Source organism: Struthio camelus, chromosome 13, assembly GCF_040807025.1.
Source record: "Struthio camelus isolate bStrCam1 chromosome 13, bStrCam1.hap1, whole genome shotgun sequence".
In the NCBI taxonomy this organism is placed as follows: domain Eukaryota; kingdom Metazoa; phylum Chordata; class Aves; order Struthioniformes; family Struthionidae; genus Struthio; species Struthio camelus.
Window position 1 is genome coordinate 1,869,778 of NC_090954.1, and position 23,602 is coordinate 1,893,379.

The following is a 23,602-nucleotide window of genomic DNA, read 5'->3' on the forward strand; positions in this document are numbered from 1 at the left end:
GGGCTGGTGAGTCCCAGGCACGAGGTGACCCCCTTTTGCAAAGCATGTACCAGACAGGGCAAAACCCAAGGGGCACCGAGCAGACGCAGGAAAAAGCAAAGGATTTTACGCAAGCAAGGCAGCGCTGGTCGGCACGGCAGGGTCAGGACGAGCAGCTGGGCCGCTCTCAGGGGAGAGGAACAAATGTTTTCTGGTGGGGACTGAAGTTTCCCTGCAACATTCATTGCTTTATTGACAGGAATTTCAGCTAACACGCTTCCTCCAAAACGAGTGAAGCATGAGGGGTGCCACCGGAGGGCTGGTCCCTGCGCAGGTCCCCCCCGCCCCAGGCGAGCGCCGCGCTGCCCTGTCCGGAGCTGGGGCATTCACCCCAGCGGGCAGAAGCTCCAAACACGGGCTCAAAGACGGGGACACACGTCCACTACAAAGCAGGTTGAGGCCATCAGCTGCTTTTAACTGTGACCATCAGGCAACTACAGGAAAACAGATCTCACTACCAAAACCTAAGACCTGAGAGAAGGCCCAAAGCTCATTAACACTTCCAGTCCCAGTGCTCAACCAAAGATAACAGAGGAAAGTGTTTGCTACCCAGCTAATGAGAACATCATCACAAGTTTCTCATCCCATCCCCTGCCAAACCTAGCAGTAGCTTATCCTGTCGCTCAGAACGATCATAGAGTAACTTGGTTATTTGTGCCAGGAGTGTCAAAGGAGGACATCAATCTTAACTTTTCTTTTACACCTCTCATCTTAGGAGAAGTCAACCTGCACACTCAGTATTCAGAGGGCTCGCAGCAAACTCTCTGCAAGAACTCTGTTTTCAAGGGCCTGCACTAGGCAAAGTAGTCAGGTTTATTTTAAGCTTCTTCTAAAAACTGATAGCAACTCTAAAACCACACTCAGAGACGACACGCTTTGAAGGGCTCAAATTGGACAGAAAACGAAGGCAGCGGCAGGACAGCAGCTTCCTAACCCCAAACACGCCTGCTTTTAATCAGCTGCATATACACAGCACTCCGCCCAGACAGATCATTCGCTGGACGTAACACGAGAGTCTTTGCTCGTGTGCCAGCTGCAGATGGTGAAAGAAACCTGGGCACTGGCCAGCCCGAACTATCAAAGTAAAGGTGTCAAAGTAAAGGCTCCCGGTACGAGCCCCCACCCCTCAGCTTCAGAGCACCCACAGCCCACGCCAGGAGAGGGGGAAAAGAAAAACATTTTCAGAAGAGTCAGGAGCCATCAGATTTCATGATGTGCAGAAGTTTCCAAGTCCTAGAGAGCAGTATGGACGGGAAGATATCTGGCAAGTTCAAACCACTAACACGACGGCAACAGATGAAAGAAAAATCAGGCAGGCTTTTGGGCCAAAACCCAGCATTCTGCGACAGCTGTGCTCCTGGGGCGGACTGACAGAAAAGCAAGGGTGCGGGCGGCAATTCCCGAGAGCCCTGGCAGCACACAGGACACATCTGTGCGGCGCACAGCCAAGACCAACACCGGGAAAATAAAGCTGCACGGCCACAGGCTGCTGAGCGGCCCCAGGCTCAGCCCTCTGCACGGCGCCGCGTTTGCAGGGACCCCAGCGTCCTGCCAGGCCTCCCCCTGGCAGCGCGCTTCTGCCAAGCGAACGTGGCCCCCGGAGGGTGCCGCTCCGCCGGCGCTCGCTTACAGCCAGCACTGCTTGTACCCAGCTGGTGTGGAAAATTCAAACCACGCTCGCGCACCGACCTCCTGCCCACATCCGAGTGACACAATTCACTCGCTTCCTCCCACGCTCCTGTATTAAAAGCACCATATGGCAAATAAAACCCAGCAAATAGGCAAACGCGCCAGTGCTGAAAGTTACACTGCAAGTTCAGGCCTTTCTTACTGTCCCAGGATGCCAACTACGAAATCCACAACCAAAGTCTTATTATGTCCATAACGGAGGCGCAGCTCCAGTCTGATCAGCATCAGGCTGCTTTTCCGATACGAACTGCCTGCATCGGCGCTGGCAGGGTGGACTGCCCTGGCAGCCCGCGCATCCGAGAGGCGGCGAGCTTCTCCCTACCAGCAAACCAGCTTCCTTCACGCGGAGTCTGGTAGGGCACGGTGACAGTAAAGGATGCAGGAGCGAGGAGCACTGGCTGCCCAGCCCTCCTCTCCGTCCGTAAACGGCCGGCGGCATGGCCCCGGGTACGGCCCTTGGCGGCTACTGGCAAAGGCCTCGAGCCACAGATTGCCGGGATCTGCAGAAGGGCTGCCGGGAAGCGTTCCCATCTGCCGCCTCATCCTCGCACGCGCCCGGCCACCCCGGGCTCTGGGCTACCGCAACCTTCGCTCTGCCGAAACGTGGCCTTCCTCGGGCAGACACCAGCCGCCAACAGCGTCTCACGACACACAGCTTGTTTCGGTACTGGAGACAGAACGGGTTATACGCCAACACAGAAACAAGACACGAAGTTCTACGCTCCTTCCCAGCTGCAGCAGCTTAAACACGAAGCCGTGCACGTCACGACAGGCGCCTGGCAGCCCGCAGCAGCGGTGCCGGGGAAGAGCAGCCCGGCCGCCTGCTGTCCCCGTGGCCGCGGCCGCTCCTCCGTCCGCCTCGGCCTCCCCGGGGCCCAGCACCTCCCGCCGCACCATCAGTGCTTCGGGGCGTTTCTAGCGTTACAGGCACCCCCGAGTAACGCCTCGCACGCTCGCTGACCCCAGCGCTGGCCCCTTCCACCTACGCTACTCCAGCCCAGCATACTGGATCGTATCTTTTTAAGGTCATCAGCGAGAAATAAGGGCAGGTAGCCCCCAAACAGTTTGTCTTGCGGAGGCAATGCTGTCAGCAGGGGAGAACGGTTATATCTACAGGACCTGACACATGCTAATAACTGGCTCGTTTCTGAAGGACTACTTTTTTGTAGCTGCACAAAATGAGAGAGACTGGCCTGGGTGGACGCACCAGCGTGCCTCCCGGGCGCTCCAGCCCAGCGGGGAGCTCAGCACACCACTGCAACGCAAACACTGCCCTGCTCGCTGGCACGTGTTTCTTGCAGGCAGCAGCAGGTTGTTGTAACAACAGAAGAGCAGTGGACAGCATTTTTAATTTCAGAACAAAGACAGGAAAGAAAGTGGGGGGGGGGGAAAAAAAGGCAGGGGCTGTGTCTCACAGCAGCTTCTCAGACGTCCTGGTGCAGGGCCCAGCTTTCCCCAGGGCTCGCCCGTGCTGTTAAACGCCGTCCACGTTTCCGTGGAACATCCCAGTGACTCACGCGGGACGGCAGTGAACAGACCTGAGGCTTTTTTCAGGCAACTGAGAATTCGTCTGAGAAAACGCTAATTCTGGCTTTGAGGTTTGGAGGGAGAAAACAAGTTTACTTAAATCAGCATGTGATTGTTGGCACACGGCTCACCTCTGCACGAGGTTACTTGGTTACAGGCAAACTTGGAAACACTGAGGTGCTTTAACGTGAGCTGGAATTGTCCCCATCTCTCTGTCCCACAGGCAAGGGACTTCTCCCCCATGTGCAGTGACCAGCTCAGACCTGTCCCCGTCCCCAAGCAGGCACGGCCATTGCTTTTCACGTTTCACTTGGAAAGGGAGGTCTGGAGAAGTTTCCGCGGATTTTTCCTCCCCCAGCCAAGGGGCTCTCGTTCAGAGTGGGTGCAGAGGGTCCCCAAGGAGCCGGCGACTTGGTGCAGGAGCAACCTACCTTAGCAGCGCCAATCTGCTCCTTGCGGAACTTCTCCAGCGGCGTGATGAGCACCTCACTGGCATTCTCGATCTGTGGAAAGACCGGCACGAGTCACAATCTCCTCTCTACTCGCGTCTGCACCCAGGCTGGACCCACGCTCAAGCCCCATGGGTGTCCAGTTTAGAACTAAGATACTCGCATCGCGGTGTTTCTCTGTTCAGTCCATTCAAACATACACCAACATTGCAGCCTCCTGGGATGAGGACCCTTTCCTAGGGAAACTCTCCTGCAGCCTACTGAGATCTGCACCCTTCATCCTCTTCCAGCTATACGCTGGATTAGGATCCAGATAGGAGACAGAAGATGTCTGAACCAACTGTTCTCTTTACCCCAACTATGTCCTACCACCACCGTTGCTGGCCAATTGCAAAAAGCAAAATATCCTAACTAATGCTTTGCAGGTTTGCCTCTCGTATGGCTCCCTCTCCCACCTCTCCTCTCCGAGGTGCCGCCTGCTGCGGGCTCAGGAAGGGGGATCAGGGCCGTTTCAGCCTGCAGCACTGCTGCACACCACAGCGGCACGGACACCACCCCATCACCCGCTTGCAGAGGTGCACCAGCAGAGAGGGGCCGCTGGCTGTGGTCCCCTTGGTGCGGAGCCACTCAGTGGGGTGGCAGCTCAGTGATGCGCTGCCAACACTCATCCCTCAAGGATGACTATTCCCATTCTTACACATACAACCCAGCAATTTGGCTCCTCTACGAGGAGCGAGGGGGGACAGGAGAGGAGAAAGGACACCTCATGCTGCTCTGAGCCCACCAGTCTCAGGCACACCTGCCCCCCCCAGTAGGCAGCTGGTCACCGCAAAGCCCATACCATGCGCATCCGCTCGTCTTCCAGGTTCCGGAGAACGGTGGCAAACTCTTGGAGAGATTTGGCTGAAAGAGACATAGCAACAAGTTCAGTTTTTAACTTTTTTTTTTTTTTTAAACTTCTAACATCAAAGTAGTCATAGCAACACATGTCTGGCGATGACCACTCCTCAGGGAAGATATCCCAGGCAGTTAGGTCAGATCACACTGCAGATTAGCTCCAGGTAAGCATAATCCCAACTTTATCAGGAGGTCGGCTGCTTCTTGGAATCTGCGAGCAAGGGAACATTTGGGGAAATAATACCCCAAGCCAGCTAACCGGCCAGGCAATGTTTTCCCAGTGAGAGCACTGCATTCACTTGAGACACTGCTCTGCACATCACAAGCTCAGAAGCAGCAGTTTTTGGGCTCTTCAATTCATTTATTACAAGCAAGTCAAGCTTGCTTCCTCCTTTTTGCTGTCACACTGGGGGAGGGACAGACACACGCAAAACAGGAGCAGGTGAACCCTGACTATTCCAGAAGTACTGTAGCAAATGGAGACAAAACAGCATTCAGAATCTACTGCCCAGGACTAAGACTGCTGGGTTTGTACAGTAAAATGAATTATTATGCAGCTCCCACATACGGGCAGAGGATTGAGCAGGGTTTTTATCATGTGCCCTCTCCCCTAGAAATGCTTACAGCTACCTATAAACATGACAGGTAGCAGAGCAGCAACAGTCCTATATTCCCACCTCCAGAGAGAAGGACAGCACGTTAGTCTTGAAACTGCTCTGCCCCATGGACAGCCACTGATCAGCATTACCACGTAACACAGGCCTCAGCTGTGCTCAGCACACAAGTGACAGCTCACCGCACCGTTTCTATCTCAGTAAGAGGACTTCAACGAGAGACTGTTTTTGCCAAGAGGCTGAATACAAATAAATAAGCAAAGCGTTCATATAGCAAGCTCACACTTCACCTTGGGTAGAAGTGTGAAAACATTGAACGAAGTGAGAGAAGTTGCTCCTTTGAACCTAGAAAAGACTGCATTCACCTTTGGTAGAGACAGGTTCACAGTTTGGAGAGGACTGCTAGGCTCTCGACGGCTTGTTCATGTAGGGAAAAGACATTTCAGGCATTCGCTCTCTACCACAGCCCAGCTAATAGGACTGCAGTCTGTCTCTCTCTCAGATCACAGTCCCTTGTAGTATACTTAGCTGTGGCTACATCTCCAAATCACTGCACTCAAACAGGAAAGGGCAAACGGCAGGATAATCTAGATGGTTTCAGATACGGACAGTCTTCTTCCTTGCTTATCTGACAGAACTAGGTTTAAGGCAAGAAACCACAACCGCTGCCTACGTGAAGGCTTTGCCAATGTTGAATTAAAAGGCACATACCTTTCCATAGGGCAGGAAAGAGCTCAGAACAATTTCTGGGCTTCTTGATATCCATATGTGCGTTTCTACGTCACGTACTACGAGCTCTGATCAGCTCAAGGATTTGGAGCACGGCTTCAGTGCTACCCATTTAAAGAAATACCCAGTACTTACCTATGCATATCTCATCATCCGTCTCAGCATCACCTATGCAGCGGAATTTAAATTCATTTAGGGAATCTGCAAACTTCCGCTTGGCTGAAGATAAATCTGTCAAGAAAGGGGGAAGACAAAGGAAAATGCAGATATTAAAGATGGCACGACCCAGACAGTCACATAACCGGAGCTAGCAAATCCCCTAGGAGGAACTTGCTTGCTTTGGGCCCTCCTCTTGCAATCCCAGCCCCAGCCAACCCAATGGGAGGGCTGCTCTTGTCCTTCACGTGCACCACAGGATGACAGTCCTGCTGAGCCCCAAGCCAACGACCACCTCGCTAAACTACTGGAGAGGTAAGCTCAAAACACCTCAGCTTCTTATCATGACAATCCTAGGGGACCTCAGCCCCAGTGCCCCAGGGGCATGCAAGCCATGACGCGCTGCTGCAGGGCTGGAGCGGCTCCTGGGCTGCCCCCAAAAGACACTAATTCAGCAGGAGCTTGCTGTGCCTGGAAAGGCCTCGCTCGAACGAAGGCTCCGCTTACAAGTGTTAATGCACAGGTTTATCACTTTTCTAAGTCACAGATTCTCTCCGAGAGCTGAATCCTATTAAGTTATTACTCGGAGCGAGCTGAGCCGATCCAGGATTGGCTTTTCGAACCGGCCCCATAACCTCACCCGCACAAACACAGACGCTGCCTGGGCACAGCGAGGCCAACCGGCTTTGACGGGAGCTTGTACTCGAACGACGCAAGAGCCCCAAGGGATCCAAAGAGCATTAAGAAGACATTATGCCAAATCCCACGTGCGTGTCTTCACTCAAAGTTCCCAAAATTCAGTGATTTCTTCCTTTCCGTACATAGGTGCAAAAGGCGAGCATGCACAAAGACTGCTTCCCCGCCTCAAACGCTCACAACCAAACAGAGCTGCAAAGGAATTCAAGTGTTTTTTTCTTTCCCCGTGGGATAGGGGAGTTTAAAGCTTTCTCCAAGCTTTAAAGCTGTTCTCCCAGTGCCTCTGCCTAAATCCCTTGTGCTAAGCCTGCCCGCACCTCAACGCGCGAGTGAAGCTGCTCCGGGCTGTCTTTGCCGAGCTAGCTTCCTAGAGCAGCAGGAAAACACGTACCCGGTGGAGGGGACGAAGCGCAGGGAGCCCCGGGGGCTTTCCCGGCAAGCAGGACGGGGAGCCACGGCCGCGAGGGCTCAGCTGCCCGCGCGATGCGGGAACAGCGCTCGCGTTTCCAAGAGAAGCGCTCGGCATAAGCAACGTTTCCATTGCTGCTTCTTCAGCCCTGACTTTCCCACCGTTTATTAGGGTGCTTCACCCTTTACGCTGCTTCTCGGCAGCGGACCGGGGAGAGCCGGGGTCCGGCCCGGAGGCGGGAGCTGCGCCGCAGCGGTCCCGTTCCCCGTGGGGTGGCCGGGGAGCTCGGCGGTTTAGCCCGGTCCCCAGGAGCCGGGCCAGCCCGCTGCCTCCTCTCTAATAACGACGAAGATGACGCGAATGACTTAAGGAGCCGCTTCCTCTCTCCAAGTGCCGGCTGACCCCCGGCCGCCGGCCCTGGCCACAGCTCTCCCGCCGGCCGGCTCGCGTCCTGACTGCACGGCCTGCTGCAGGTCCCCCGGCAAAACAGCTCTGCTACGGTATCGCTCCCTGCCGCAGCTTTCTGGGCACCATCCAAGTGCCACATTCCAGCACGGAGCGGAAAGAGGCTGGTGCAAGGTCTGGGCGGGAGCCAGGCTCGCACAGCCGTCGGCCTCCGGCAGGACAGGGAGCAAACCCGGGTCAGCAATATTTACTCTCCAAGCAGCATCCGTTGCTACAACCGCCCCCTCCCTCGGAGTTACATGCAGCGAGAGAGTCGGGCCTCGCCGCTCCCTCCCCGCGCTCGCGCGGGTGCGGAGGGGCCGTGCACAAGCGCAGCCTCTTCTCCTGCAGCCACCGCAGGGCACAGCGGCGGGAGGAGGCACGCGCTGCGGCCAGCCTGGCGCCCCAGGGGACCACCGCTACGCTCCCCACGTGCTTTGGGGCACGCGCTAAGCAGAAGCGCTCCCGAGCTCACGCACCCAACGAGCCCTCGAGACAGCGCGGCCGCCAGCAGTAACCCGCGGGGCGTTATAACCAGGCGAGGGAAGGGCAGCGGGAGAAAGGAGATAACTTCCAGGGCCCGGTGGTAAAAGGAAAGCTGCTCACAGCTACTTGCTGAACAGCACAATCAAGCCACAGGAGTAAAGCGATGGCTAAAATTAGAGGCAGGCTTGGCCAGAAAAGGAGAGGCAGGAGAGCGTGCTGCCCCCGCCGCGGCTCAGGAGAAGCGGCCCGCTGCCTCCGCGCAAACAGCGCCGCCAGGCTCACCCGTCCTGCTAGAATCCACTGTCCTAAAAGCTTGAACTTTCTCAACTAACATTTTGGAAAAAAAACAAAAAAAGCTCCAGTGGAAGCGGCGGCGCTGCCCCAGGGCGAGGGCGGCGAGGCGCGCGGGACGCCCGCGGCAAGAGCCGTGGAAGGGGGAGCGCAGCCCACCCGCGAGACGGGAAAGTTAGCAGTTTCGCAACACGCGCACTCTCTCAAGGGCCAGGACCGCGGCTTTACAACAGCGCTGACACAGTCTCATCGCGCTCTACTGGAAAGGGCCCTGGCACCAAGGAAGGGGTGGCGGAAAAGGGCCCAGGACTCTCAACGGTAGGGTGGTCAACCCTACCGTAAAGCCATCCCTTTGTCAGGCAACGTGGCCCCAATAGAAGCTGAACTGTCAGTTGAAAGGACGATCCTGGACACTGGAATATGCACACGGATTTTTTTCCGAGCTGGAAGTCCTCAACAAGCAAGGCTGCCTTTGCCCTGGGATCATGCCTTCTGAGCAAATATACGGGAAATCTCAAGGCTCTTCATGATAAAGTTCAGTTTGATTTTATTGCACAGCAGACAGGATACAAGCAATGAACTGTTTGTTTTGTGAGAGATCTTTAAGCTATTAAAAAAAAAACATTTATGTCCCAAGCAAACCCAGGCCAGCTGGGGCTCAGTTGTGCATACCTTTGCTAAGGTCCTCCTCATCCAAGAGCTTGCGCTAGCCTTGTTCTCAGCCCGCAGTCCTCTCCCGCAGGCATAGCACCCCGCTCACCTACTGAAGCTCATTTTTCATTTGGATTGCGGATAAGCACACTCAAAATCCTACAAGGGCTCAGGAGAAACTTCTGCTTTCTCTCGTGCACGAGTTTAACCACACAGATCTCCACATAAGTGAGTCAAACCCGGGCTGCGCCAAAGGCTGCGAAAGTTTTGCTTCCAAGTTCTCTAGCTGGTTTCATCAATCAGCCACAAAATAGGGTAAAACCACCACAAAACCAGAAAAATCTTTCTCCTTTAGCAATGTGACTAGCTCAAGTTTTGGGCACCACTAGATGGTGGTCCTGCCACATCAGAAACAAAGCAGGCAAGGACAGATCCTGGGATGGGGCCAGCCGCTCGCCGAGCCGGCAGGGCAAGTGGCAGGGTGCAGGGCCGAAATGGGGACGTTTTCTCCCACATCGATGCAATAAGCTGGGTAATAACGTCTCTGGGAGGGCAACACAGTTTCAGCCACTCCAGGCACAATCTAGCAATCCAGTTCTGCTGAGCTCCCCGCAGCCCTGTACTATGAGCACCAAATGCAAGTTTTTTTTTCATGGGATGCCCTCCAGAAAGACCCCAGCATAGAGCCAGCAGTGACTTGAACCCTCCCTGCTCCCCCAGATGTGCATCGCAACTGCAGGCAGAGCATTTACACAACAGCCCTTGGTCTACGCAGGAGTATTTCTAAACAAATCGCAGCTGGGATAATGCAACTTTTTGGAAATATCAAGAACAAAGCAGATGCCAAACACATGCCCCTGCGTCAGAAATCTGTCTGGCTTTGGTACCGTGCCTTTTTGTATGCCGCTAGGCAGATAAAAATATACTCTAAAGCCCTGCAGTAGGGCTCCCTCCTATACCATTTTGTCCTGGCTTTATTTCCTGGCACGCTGTTACACCAGGAAAAGGCAGTGCTAGACAGGGCTACAGACAGCTGAGCTGGGTCTCAGGGCACGACAGAAGGATTTCTGGGGGCAGTAAGGGAAAGTGGGATGATCATCTGGGAAAACGGGTAGGCAAGAACAGAGTAGAAATCTCACAGGAGGCAAAAATAGCCCAAGGAGCTCCCCAAGCTGCAGAAGCACTGGAGCAGCAGGAGGGGGAAGCACAACACCCACCTCTCCAGCACCTACCAGAGGTCTGGACCCACCAGAAAGCCTCGGTAAAGTCCTGGGCATGTCCTTCTCGGCATCCCCTGATATCGCAGCCTACATGGAGCAGCGCGTCGGCCAGCTCCCGCGATGAGAGGGGAAAACAGAGCGGAGAAAGTGGCGGAACAAGCGGTGGCAAAGCAGAAATCTGTCTCACATGACTATGTACTGCTTTACTAAGATGCTAACGCAACCGAGGCGCTTTCCCTTTAACGTCACATTACGCGGTGAAAGTACCTGAATTAACTTTTTGGGTCCATGCAATCAGTAATGCATTATGCTAAAATAGTAATTAAATCTGCAGTTACCTAAGTTCACTGCCTTTCTCTCCTGTCCTCCCCTCTGCTCTAAGGCAGGAGATCTCCTGCCCCAAATTCTCCTTTGCCTATTACCTATTTCTTTTCTTTCTTTACTTGTACCATCTTACTGGCGTCCGTGCCAATGCAGCCTTCCTCTGAGATGCATCCAAACGCTCCCCGTTCTCCGCGCGGTCGTTTCACAGCGGTGTTGACGGAGATAGCACGAACCCTTTAAGAAAGTTAACTTGACAAAAAACAGGCACCACATGTCGGCGGTCCAGCTGCGTAACTACAGCAACGAACGATCTAAATAAAATGCCCTTTTAAAAAAATGATGTATTGGCTCGTTATTACAATACAGGGTTACTAGCTAAAACATTTACGGGGACAGCTACAGTAGCATTCATTCTCCTTTCTGAGAACTTTGCCCTTCCTGGAAGAGGAGTGTTTGGAACTCAGAGCGCCAAAAAGGGAAAAAATTGCAGAAGGTCAGGGAACGAGGGACACGAAAGGAGTCGACAGCAGCAAAAACCACGTCAACCAGACGCCGGAGGCACCGGCAAGCTGGCACTGCGCGGTCTCAGGCCGGAGCGGGGTTATAAAGTGCCTCTTCCCGCGCTCCCTGCTGCAGTGGTTCATCCCCGGGCAGAGCGAAGGGCCCCGGCCCGGGGGCTCCCTCGGGGGCCACCAGGACCGAGCCGGCCTCGGCCCCTCCTCACCGCTGCTGCTGCCTGGCGGCGCCGCACTTCCCAGAAACCCCAGCTTCAATAACGCAAGAGCCCTGTCCAGGCACACCGGTTCAGAGCCACCTACGCGCTTCTTCCTCCGACTTACAGCGTGAATTATGTTTGTTGGCAAGACTGGTGCGGGGGAACAAGAAGGATCAAAACCAGGAAGACTATTCGCATTAACCTGATCCTACTAATTTTTAAGCATCCTGGCCTTTATTACTGCTATTTTTCACGCGACGCTAGCACCTCACCTCCTGGCGCAGGGGAGGACGTGCTCTGCAGCACGTGCTGGTGAGCTCGGGTCGGAGGCCGCCGGACGAGGGACGTGGCGGTTCCCGCGGGGACGGTCAGTGCTCCAGCACGGCGCTGGTTTGGCTCACGTCCCTCCATCGAGCGCTCCTGCGGTGCGATGGGGCGAGACCCACCACGACCCCACCGACGGCCCCGGCTAGCAGCGCCCGAGGCCCGGCCCCGGCCATCCGCCCCGCGCTCAGGCCCATAGCTGCCCACGTAGCAGTTTGAGCTCCTGCAAGTTAAGACCTGATATATTAAGAAGCAGCCAGTAAAAGTGTCCTGCGGTAGAGGAGGTCGCCGCTTGCAGGCAAGAACTCGATCTCTTTTTCCCCCAGGTTCTCTCTGCAGCGTTTATTTTCATCTCATATTTCCTTGTTCTTTCCTTGTTCCCCGCCGGGGGGACCGACGCGGGGAAGCGGGTCCCCCGAGAGGCCGCAGGAAGATGCGGCCGAGCCCCAAGGGCTCTCCGCGTCCATCAGACGCGCAAGCTGCTCGTGCACGCGCTCGTCACGCCGATGGCGCCCCGTCCGCCTCCCGCGGCGCCGGCCGAGGGATCGCGGCCCGGCCCCGAAGCGCAGCGCCGTCCTGACCGACGGCGAGCCCGAGCGCCGCCCGCTCCCGGCTCCCTCCCAGCGGCCCGCGCACGAGCCGCTCGCCCCAAAGCGCCGGACACCTACTCGTGAGCAAGGATCCTTGGGCCTTTTTGTGAATGGTCTGTTAAGCGCCAGGAGCCCACCTTGGCCAGACCTCGGAAGGCGGCCAGGGGACGGGACCGGCCCTGCAGCCCCGCGAGGGCCCCGTCCCCGCGCAGCTGGACGGCGGCGGCGGCTCCCAGATCCCCGGCACGAGGACACGGGCAAGCGGGGCTGATGGGACACTCGGGTGTCGCAGAGCCCGCCCCGGCGCGCAGGCGGGCGCTCGGGCTCCGAAGCGTCCGGACAGGAGCGCGGACGGTGCTGCCGGGCAGCCGCTGCCGCTCCGCACCCGCCCAACTCACGCGCTCGCTTTTACCTCCTACCTCCGCTCTTCCCTCACGACCCGGCCGGGGACCGGCCCCCTTCTCCGCTGGGATCCACCTTCCTGCTTCTCCTCCCAACAGCAGAGGAGGCCAAGCCAGAGAGGGGTCAGCCACGACGCCCCTGCGCAAGAGCCGTCACCGCTGTCCCGCGCAGGGACGCGCAGCCCCGTCTCCCCGCTCCCGCGCGCAGCCATGCCCGAGGCAAAGCCCGGGCACAACTCGGAGCACAAGTACAGCCAGGCCAGCGGGCCTGGAGCAGCCGCCCTCCGCGCTGGGCCTCGGTCTCACCGCGGAGGCTGCCGCTACCCTGAGGCGCGAACCGCAGCCGTCAGCACGGTGGAGGCTGGCTGCGCCTCCCAGCCGCCGAGCGGTGGGCCCCTCCGGCGACCCGCGGGAGCCGCCGCGCCCGGGGCCGCCGCTTCCCCTCCTCCCCAGCCCCTCGGCTACTCTGGCAGGTCAGTTAAAGCATCTTTCCGGGAAGCGGCTTCTGCGACCACAGTGCGACTGAAGTGTTTTGCTTTTAAAACAAAAAAAAACAAAGCCCCTTCCAAAGAAATTTGGAAATACTGCAGAAGGCCGTTTATAAAACGAAAACGTCATGATTTCATAACCCTCTTCCATATGTATGCCCCCCCTCCGGGGGGGGGACGCGAAGGAAAACCCATCGGAGCTGCGGGCTCGACCCGGCGACACAGCGCTGGGGAAACGCGGCAGCCGACCACGTCTCCCGCGCAAGAACGTCACTTCAGAAGGAGGAAACGTCCCGTTTAACCCCTCTGCCCTTCTCCACCACACAAGATTGTCAGGTATAACACGTTCCCCAATTTAGATGGCCCGACATGCACAGTTCCTACCACTTCTCCTGGGAAACCACCTTGGGGCCTTGCAGCTCACCACGAGCAGCATTTCCCTCATCATCGACATCCAACTCTTTTCTAAACACTATTCTTCAATTAGACCTTTCACCTCTCTGCAACACCCCCACGCCTATCGCCTTCTCTCTTTTTGTGTTCATAATGTTTAAAACACTCAAAGTCTTCTCAGCCTTCCTAGAGGGAGCATGGAGGAACCGTGCACAGAATGGCTAAAAGCCCAGGCAGATTTGCAATAGGGAACTTCTAACTCAAGTCAAAACCTCGGAGGCTAATAACGGTCTGAAAAGAGGCTGCACCTTCTCCACTTACACGGTTTTCTGTGGGATGGATAAGAAACATCACCATGGGACCCAGACTAACAGCAAATGGCTCTAACATATCAAAATTAGATATTAAAAAGGCTAGATAAGAGTTCCCACGATAAAGAGCAGCACGCTGCTGCACTAGCTGCAGCATTAATCCCCATTAGAGGCACTTAGCAAAAGGAAGTAAAATGTCCCCACGTCCGTTGCCTCCTGGCTTGCGTTTGCTCACCAAGGAGCTCCGAGCTCCTGTGGCCCTGGGGCCGCTCATGGGGACAGGGGTCCTTAGCCAGGCATCAATGCTGCTTCTCCGCTTCCTCCTCAATGTCCTCGCTTGCCGGATTTGAAACACGTGGTGGCAGGACTGACCACGTTACAGAGCGCTCATCCTCCTCCCACTGCATGGGAAAACACGGTCCAAAACGCTGCCAGGCCTCACGGGCCAACGCAGGTGCACGCGTCTCCCCAGCAGCTCGGCTAGTGGTGCAGGGAGACCCCATGTGCTGGTAGACCTCTGCATCATGCTGACCCTGCATGTCGTACAGATCACGCACCAAGGAGACTCTGGGCATTGTGCAGATCATGCATCAAGGAGACCCTGTGCACCAGGCAGACCCCGTGCATCAAGGAGACCCTGCACAGGGGGCAGACCCATACATCATGGGGACCCTGCACATCGCGCATCGGCCTTACATCATGTGGATCCCACACACTGTGCAGACTCCACGCCTCATGCAGACCTTAAGTATTGCAGAAATGCATACATCGTGCAGACCCTGTGCCTCGTGGAGATGCCACGCATCATGCAGACCACGCACATCATGCAGACCCACTGCTCTGCAGAGATGCCATGCACTGTGCAGGCCCTATGCCTCATGGAGACGCCATGCACTATGCACACCGCATGCATCATACAGGCTCTATGCATTGTGCAGACCCTATGCTTCATGGAGATGCCGTGCCTCGTGGAGACCCCGTGCATTGCAGAGATGCCACGTATCGTGCAGACCCCGCAGGCGAGGCAGACCCCACGCGTCGGGCAGGCTGTGCCAGGCTGAGAGCGCCTGTCGGAGCGGCGGGGAAGCCCAGCAGTGCTCCAGGGCGAGGAAGCTCCCGCTCCCCCTGCTCTCATCACCCCACAGAGCACCAAATCCAGCCTTGATTTTGAATTCGTAATATGCCTAAAATGCATTTCCTGATCTTCATTTAGTCTGCACAGTCTCTGGCACAAGCAGCACTTGTGAATGACAACTGAAACGCAGGCTCAGGCTTTTTAAAAGTTTTTTCAGTGTTGCTATCTAGCGTCTCTTTCTCACGGCACTTTCAGCATTTGGTTTTTCTCTCACATCCACGGTTTAGGGGGACACGATGGCAGGACACCCAGGGAAATCTCCACTTTCACAGGTGCAAACAAGTGACCTGCAAGAGCTATATAATGCCACGACTAGCAGTTAACTTAGCTTTGCACAGAAACCAGCCTAAAAGCACCCCACCTCCTTAAGTCCTGTTTAGGGGATTTTGAGCGTGTGGGAGCGGCAGCAAGGAACAGTCGCGCACTTCTGCAAACGGGAAAGCACGCCCTTTCTTGGAAGCCTGCTCAGCAGTTTCACTTTTTCGGGGTGGGGTGAGAGGAAGTGGAATTCCCTCTCATTACCGTTCCCGCAAACTCCGGAGTCGTCTCACAGCGACCAGCGCAGAGAGCGGTGGCGATTTTTTCTGTTTATTTCTAGTTGCTCGGAGTCGCTTTGATGAGCGAGGGGAAAGGGCTGCACCTCCTGATGGGAAAGCCGGCTCCCCGCCGCCCGCCTGCCGGACCGTGCCGTGCCGTGCCCCACGCGCGCCCCTCCGACCGCGAAGGGGGCTCCTCCGCGGGGCTGGCAGGCTTTGCGGGACGCAGGGGCACAGGCGCACGCAACGCGGCACGGCCCTCCAGCGCCCGGCCGCTGCTGTTGGCCAGCCTTGCTTTCGGATCCAGCGCTCAGAGGAAGCGCTGGGGTCCTGCTCTTGGGTTTGCCCCAACTCCACCCCGTCGCCCCCAGTTTATACCTATTAAGGCGTTCCCCTTCGGGTCTCCCCCGTGAGCAGCTGGTGGCCCTCGCCGCGCGCGCTCTGCCGCGAGGACGCTCCGTCGAGCGCGTTTCCCCTCCCCGGTCAGGCCGTGCTGCTGAGGACCGTACTCTGGACGCAGCTCAAAACGACCTCTCCTTCCGCCACGGAGCACAGCCGCGGTAACTCTGGCCTACGCGCGAACAACCAGGGTCAGAAACCTACCGCAACACCCGAGCGCTCTTCCACGCCTCACCGACACGCCAGGCCCCAGTCGGGACGACAGCCGCCCTTCGGGTACCTCCGGCCGCTGCGAGAGTAAAGGGAGGCAACGGGCGCCAGCGCTCCCGTCCTCCACCCGACCAGGGGTGCTGCCTCCCGGTGTGGAGAGCCAGAGGCGCGACCCCACCGGCGGGCACGGCCCGGCACAAGGAGCACACGCTCGGCCTTTCTGAGAGGGTCTGCCGCACCTTCTGGAGCTCGACCTAATGGGAAAGTTTAATAAAATTACAAAAACACACTGCAGATGAGGGTTTCTGGCTGGAAGAACAAAGCGATGGTGCTATTTCTAGAGGCGGGCGAGGGGGAGGATTATCACTATGCAACCAAGAAACCCAACACAGAAGCTTTTTAAAAAAAAATTTGTTGACTGGGATCATCATCAGCTGCCAAACACAAGTTTTAAAAGCTTAATGATCAGAGCAAAACACGTCTGCGTAGGACGCACCACCCTCACGTGCAAGCGTGGAGGCCAAGCGCCGAAGCGAGTGCTGCGGCCAGCCCGGGTGGCAGCCCCGCCGCGAGCGGCCCCAGGCACGCGTCCTTCAGCCAGGGCTTCGGCTGGCACGGACCAGCTGCACCATGCCACTGCAGCAGCTTCACACTGTAAAAACGCGCGGGGCTTGGGCTCAGGTTTCCAGAGGCCCCGAGAGCAGCAGAGCAGGCCAGAGCACCAGGAAAGCCAGATGCGGTGGCAAGGTTCCTCGCACGTTTGTCGCAGGGGCAGGAGTCCGGCCAGCTCCTGTGCCACCAGGCTCAAACCCACGGACATGTGTGTTTAAGCAACCTGGACCAAGTGCTCCAGGCTCTTCTGGCTAGGTTGGGAAGGAGACAAAACGCAGCTCCTCCAGTGACATGGGGAGGAGTCATGGCTAGCTCCACACCAGGCACCGTCGTTCAAAAAAATCAGGTCAGCCAGAGAAAAAATTATGGCTGACAGCTTACAGAAGCTAGGAACTCGGAAGCCTCCCCAAGGCTTTCTTTTCAGCTAGCTCGCTATTTAAGTTGCAAAAAGGAAAAACAAAGCTGGCTCAGCAGCGTCAGCAGGCACCTTGCACACCTGGGACTGGGCCACAGACTCAGCGAGACGGCAGCAGGCAGGACGGTCTCCGCAGGCAGGTTAAGTGAAAGCAGCAAAACTCTTAACAGAAACTCGCAGTAGGAAGATGCTGGAGCGAAGGGCTAACACTACTGCGGGGGGGGAAAAGGACAGCGATGCCGATGAGGCCAAAGACATGTCTGCCAGGCAAGTTCCAACCCTTGCCATGTCCAAAAGACTTTGTGCTCTCACCCTGAGTTGTATTCCTGCACTTCCTGTCAAAAGAATTGCTTGATATTCTATATTTAATACTCACTGGGATAACAGGAATTGCAACTCCTCACCCTTCCTTCCCTCAGCACAGAAAGGAAGGATACTGGGGAGCGCAGCGGCCACCAGGAGAGCCCGGAGCAACCCCGAGCGCTCCCGTGGCCGGAGGCGGCGGAGCCACGCGCTGGGGCGAGCTCTTCGAAGGGCGCGCAATGACAGGCTCCTGCGGACTGGATTTCATATCCCTGGCAAAGCCTTTCCGAAGGGGATGAACGATTTCCGCGCAGTGCGAGGATTCCCTTTCGCCGTGCCCTGGCCTGTCCTGGCCATCAGGTAACGCCATCCACGGCGAGGACGTCACGCGTCTCCTCCCGTCACGCAGGGGCAGCTCACGCACCGTCCCCTTCCACGGCGCAGCCGCGGCTCTGCTGCGGGAGAGCCGCGTTTCTGGCCTGCTTACCTGCTGATTTTACAGGAGTCAGTACTGACAACCACAGACTACAGAAGATCACCAGCTCCCCCTCACTATTTTGATACATTCCTTAAAAGTTTTTCAACAAAATTTTGGGTCTAATTTATGGTCCAGCTTTTGGTTATTTTTTAGACGTTTCTCCACCCCTCCCTACTGCATGCACGTGCACACATATGTACAAGAGGAAAAGAGATTTACACAAAAAAGATGTGCTAATTTTTGCTCTGGTTGCTGCATGGGCGACTCGCGCTACGCTGCAGGACCCCTCACCCCCACCCTGCTTTCTGAGCAGCGGTGGGCAGGTACTCATCCTTTCCCCAACCTGGGGGCAAGCCTGTTTCCGTACCGTCCCGCTCGCCCAGCGAGCGTGGTGTGAGCTGCCTCAGCAAAGGCGCGAGGAGGGACGCTGCCTCCCGCAGCCACCCGGGGCGGGCAGGGGCCAGCGGCCGCAGCAGCACTCCTTCCTAGCTGGCCGGACTAAACCTGGCCATGGCCAAATGCATGGAAAAACAGCAAAAAAGAGCTTTGCTTTACTTCTATTAGATCATTTTCAGTTTCAGAGAGTGCCTAAAAGACACAGTAAAGCTTCCAGGGTGCAAGGAGCAAATACAGGCACAAACGTATGTGCTTGCAGCTGGGTTTGTGCTTAGTTCCTGCTTAAAACTGTCCCAGTGGCAGCCCAGGGTATCTCTGAACTATGACTCAGAGAGAGGTAGGAGGCTCATCACAGCACATTTCAGATGTTTTGGGGTATTTCAAGAGATTGAGCCAAGGTCAGAAAGCCTTACTGCGGTTCCCCAGATGACTACACACCGCGCAGCACTCGTAAAAACTGGCCGTGGGAGAACAGCACCGATACCCTAGCTGTGAAATACCTTTGCCAGAAGAGAAAGGACACGTAAGCACCCCACGAAGGACAAGCCCTCTGCGCTGCAGAAAGCGCCGCTGCCCGTATCTGCACACGAGCAACCCTGCCCGGCGGAGCGGGGACCGGCAGCCGGCCCTCGGCACCGGACCCCACGGCCACGCTGACCGCCGTCAGCGCCGGCTGGGAGGGCAGGCAAAGCGCTGCCACTACTGCCGGCAGCAGCCAGGGCACGAGACAGGCGCGCTGGAGGGTATCGCCTCAAGCCAGGAGCCCGGGAGTCATTGCCGTTGCTGCCGCTCGCTCCCCTCGCAGGTCTGCACGCTCCGGGATGGATTCTCTCAAAGACACGAGGGCCTGGACACGCCAAAAAAGAAAGGAGTCCTTCAGTAGTTCCAGTGCAGCTTTCTTTAGAGACCTTCAGAAGATAGGTGTGTATATATATACCCACATCTCTGCATAGATGTGTGCACACATACACAAATACACTACCAGCTCGGAGGCAGCCGCTGAGCAAGAGCAGCTTTTTCAAGGAAACCTTCCCAGCTATCTGAACACAGTTAGACATTTGCTTTACGTTACAACCCTTAACAGCTTCGGCGCATTTTGAAGCCATGATTAACCCTGGCCAGTCTTGCGAGACCTCCTAGAAAACACAAAGCCCCAGCAAGCAGCAGCTGTCGCAGCCGGCTCTCCGCGGGCCAGCGCCCGGCCCGGCAGCGGCATGGGGCCGGGAAGTCCCGAGCCGGGACGGCGGCTCTCCCATCCCGCAGCCTCTTTCTCTTAAACATGCACACTCTATAAAAGCTGTCAGTCTGGATATTTTAAATACTATACCCATGTTTCAATAGGAAGAAAGAGAAAGATAAGGGGAGAAGCGAGGCTGGAAGCAAAGGACAATCTGACCCTCCAAGCAGCTATTACTGCCTTTTGTAAGCCCACAGGTCTTTTTTGGCTCTGCCAGGGCTGATTATCGAGCCATGTGAAACCCCCGGGAGACGTACAAACAGCTCGCACGCCCCACCAGAGCCTCGCTAAAACCCCACTCAGCTGTTGCCTCTGCGCTCCTCGAGGCCCAGGGCTAGACCCGAGAGCCGTGCAGATGGAGCAGCTGGGAAATATAATGAGAAAGCCTGAAATGTACTTTTTGGAACATCTCAATAGTAATTGTCTTGGCAAAGAGGCTAACAGCCATCAACAGAAAATAATCACACACTTGAAAACTGGATCCAGTTCCAGTTGCATCAGCCATCCCCAGCCAGCAGCTCTGGTCCACCAGTGTTCCCAGTAACACACCCTCCAGACAGTACTCCACTTACACAACGCACGCCACACTGGGCCGGCACTGTAACACCTCACCGCCGTGGGCATCTGCGCTGGCCTCGCCACCTGGAGTCTCGAGCCAAGGAGCATTGCAGGGGTGCAGGTGCCCTCACTCAGGACCCTGCTACCTAAGGGCTCTTGTGAAAGCTGAAGCAAATCAAAGAGAGGAGGGCCGCGAGTGCAGACCGGGGTGCTAAAACACTATCCAAAGCACTGAGCGGTTTCATGTATCGCAGCCGAGTGAGGAACCTCACCACCCCACTCCGAAAGGGCTGCGTCCTGAGGCGGGGGGGACTGACTCGCACGCATCGTCTCCAAACACTTGGATGACTTCCTCTATGCCATTGCAAGTCCTCAAGCAGATGAGGCTCCAGATGCTTGGAGAGAGTCCATCAGCCATCAAGCAAACAGAAGATGCCCATGTTCGAAACATGCACGGAGCCAGGAGACGGTGCAGCTGTATCCTGCATAAAAGCGACTCCCACCACCCAATCCCTCCCACATCCATCCCGCATCCACAAGGCTCAAAGCAGTATCCCCTCAGGGGGCATGACAAAACACAAAAATCCTCCAGCGTTTAAGGGGGACTCTGCCATCACAGGATTTAGTCTTGCTGGTCTACAAAAGGCTGCGTTGTAGCAACCACGTCACCAACACCATCTGCATTCCTGTGAAAGCCAGGGAGAGCAACAATCCCGAGTGAAAGAGGTTTCTTCCTACTGCCTTGAACTGCTGAGTGCAACGCGAGTGAGGAAACCTGGCTCTGGGGCGGCTGAGCCTCGGACTAATGGGAAATACTGAGAGAACGACCTTCAGAAAACACCAGGCTCAAGACGCACATTTTACAAGCGTTCTGTGCTACGTTTTCAAACACACGCCATGATACTGGAGCCAGGTCTTTCATGCCAAATGGAAGTAATCTGAACCAAACCGGGATCAAGCCGAGTCCTTCCCTATCAAAGGCTGCGAGCTGTTGTGCAGGAGAGCAGGGTGATGAAAGGACTAGGTCGTCCCACTTCGTAATCTGCTTTGATTGCTCACAGACTCAGTGGTTAGCCAAGGCCCAGACCAGAGGAGAAGGAAGCAACCCACCACCTGGCAGGGCAGTGGGCCCAGGGGACCGGCCGGGCGGGCGCCTGGAGATGGCTCCGCGCAGCCGGCCCCGCAACACCACCGGCGTTCATGCAGTCCCTCCACGAGGGCAGCCAGCGCCGCGTGTCTCCTAGCGACTCGCTTCAACACAAGCATTGGCCAAGATGAGCTAAAGCTTTCAACGTTTTGCTGCATTTGTGTTTTATTTTTCCTGTATTAGCCCTGCCAACTTAACCTCCACCAGTTCCGAAACAAGAGCAGAGATGACTGGGAGCTCTGTCCCACGGCCATCGAGGCTAAGCCAGAGCCGGGGGAAGAGAACTCCCCTCCGCAAACCCTCCACTGTCCTGGAGGACAGATGGTCTTGTGGCTAAATCCCAAAACCTGCAGACAAGAGGTCTGGGTCTAGTCCCAGCTCTGTCGCTGGATGCTAAAAACATGGAAAAGCCTTTTCATTTCCCTGTGCTTCGGCTCCCCTCTGCGCAACAGGAGAAGATTACAAGCCTTGCCTTACCGGGACAACAGGGGCAAAGTCCCCGAGTCTGCACAGCGCTTCGGGGTCTGCACGCAGCAGACATCACCAAAGAGTAAAGTCTTTGCATCATCAGGCATCATCTGCCTGAGCTCAGGGGATAGATATTATACACACAGAGTCCCTGGACAATGCTGTTCAATGACAGGCCTCAAACGAAAATATTTTAACATAAACAGTATAAATCACAGAGCAACAATCTAAACAGAGCCTATTTTTTCCAGGAGAAAGAGAAGTGTAAATACCTTCATTGTTTTCGAGCAATTTCAACCATGCAACTGTTGCTGCCATAGAGTTCCTGAATTTACTGACCTCCTTTTTGCCTGAAAGATCCCAGGGCACCGTGCCTGAGATGCAGTCATATGCTTCTTTACTCACCGCTGAATCAGAGCCACCTCTGAGGCTGAGCACAGGATTACTTCCCAGGACACGACTTCAAGGCAGCCCGCAGACAGCTCTGTACCAGCCGACCCGAAAGGGCAGCTCTCGCCACCAGTGGTTTGCTGAAGGCACCAGAAAAGGGACAGCCCTTTGGAGCTCACACACAACGTCCTGGGATGACGGTCTAACGCCCCTGGCAAACCAGCTGCCTGCATGAGCCACCGCGAGAGCCAGACCGCAGGGAGCTGCTCCCCGGCCTGCGGGGCTGCCTGCAGCAGCAGAGGATGGCAGGGACAGGGACGTCCCCAGCAGACAGCACAGCATCCTGCCCCGCATCAACCCCTCACACTGACGCAGCAGGGTCCCAGATGTGGCTTCGTGGGTTTAGAGCACACAAGGGGCTGGTTGCCTCCGCCAGTCACCTCCGTCACCTCGGGGCCAGCACGCGAGGGAGCTCGCTGATCCAGCTGGAAGCCAACCCAATGACATTTGGACGTGACCGCACTTTGAGTGATGCTCAGCTCGCTGCATGGCCTCCAAAATTGCAGGAAGGAGAAGGAAGACTTGCACAGGCCAGGACAGGAGCATCTGCAGAAGTGGTGGCCCTCTCACCAGCTGGCTGAAGCCAGCCACAAAACTGCACCCCACAGGCACACTTCTTCACCCACCTCAGCTGATCGACACTGAAACTCCCACGGTGCCACCCTCCCTGTGGCCCAGGCTTGCGCAGTCACACCCTCGCTTGCATCAACGCTGGCACACATGCAATCGGGCAGCGTGTCAGCACCGACAGCCAACCTAGCCAGGAGCTTCGACCTCTCGCACCATGGTAGGGCTCAGGCAGCTCAGCCAGCTCGCAGCCCCACCACAAACGCCAGGGCTTGCAGAACTGCAGCAACCCCAAAAAGAGCTATCTAGCTGCACCTTCAGCAACCCTTTACACACAAGGGTGCCGGCAGCCGGCACTGCCCGCACACCATCAGAGCGCATCTCAGCCCCTCATCCCTCTCCTCGGGCTTGCACAAGGCCAGAAAAGCACCTCCAGGAACCAGCCCCTGATGTGCTCAGGTGAGGAGGTATCCTGAGACCAAACAAGTCTCCTGCGGGCACTGGAGGGAGCAACAAAAAACAATCCTCTTCCTTACTTAAAGAAAATCCAAACCTTCCACTCATTTCCTCTGCTGAGCACAAAGGCGCAACTTGGAAATTCTCATGACGTCTTGCCTTTTGTTTTCCTTGCCCCGGCGGCTCCGAGGGGAAGCTGTAACTCTAGCCTCTCTCTTCTTGAAACTTCATTACCTAATCCCCAGGGCTCGCGGGAGAAAGGCGACAGAGGGGCACGTCAGCAGGCACCCAGAACGCGCGAGCCCCAGGGGTTGGCGTGGGCCTCGGACAAGTGACAAAGAGGAGATGTGGAGCCCGGCACGCTCCCTGCGCTCTGTTTTTAAAGCTATGCA

The 23,602-nt window shown here is 56.4% G+C and overlaps 1 protein-coding gene across 6 annotated transcripts in view; it reads right to left on the minus strand.

Annotated features, from left to right (window-relative positions):
• The window catches only part of ARHGAP26 (Rho GTPase activating protein 26), a 190,764-nt gene that overhangs the window by 129,656 nt on the left and 37,506 nt on the right, over positions 1-23,602 (minus strand). For all 6 annotated transcript variants that reach the window (XR_011143861.1, XR_011143862.1, XR_011143860.1 and 3 more), the window contains exons 2-4: positions 6,080-6,175; positions 4,546-4,607; positions 3,687-3,758 (exon numbers count right to left, since the gene is read on the minus strand). Coding sequence is in view for 3 of the 6 variants with exons in the window: in XM_068959244.1 (XP_068815345.1) it covers positions 3,687-3,758; positions 4,546-4,607; positions 6,080-6,175 (230 nt within the window). In the remaining 3 variants the exon portion in view is untranslated. The remainder of the gene's footprint in view (positions 1-3,686; positions 3,759-4,545; positions 4,608-6,079; positions 6,176-23,602) is intronic.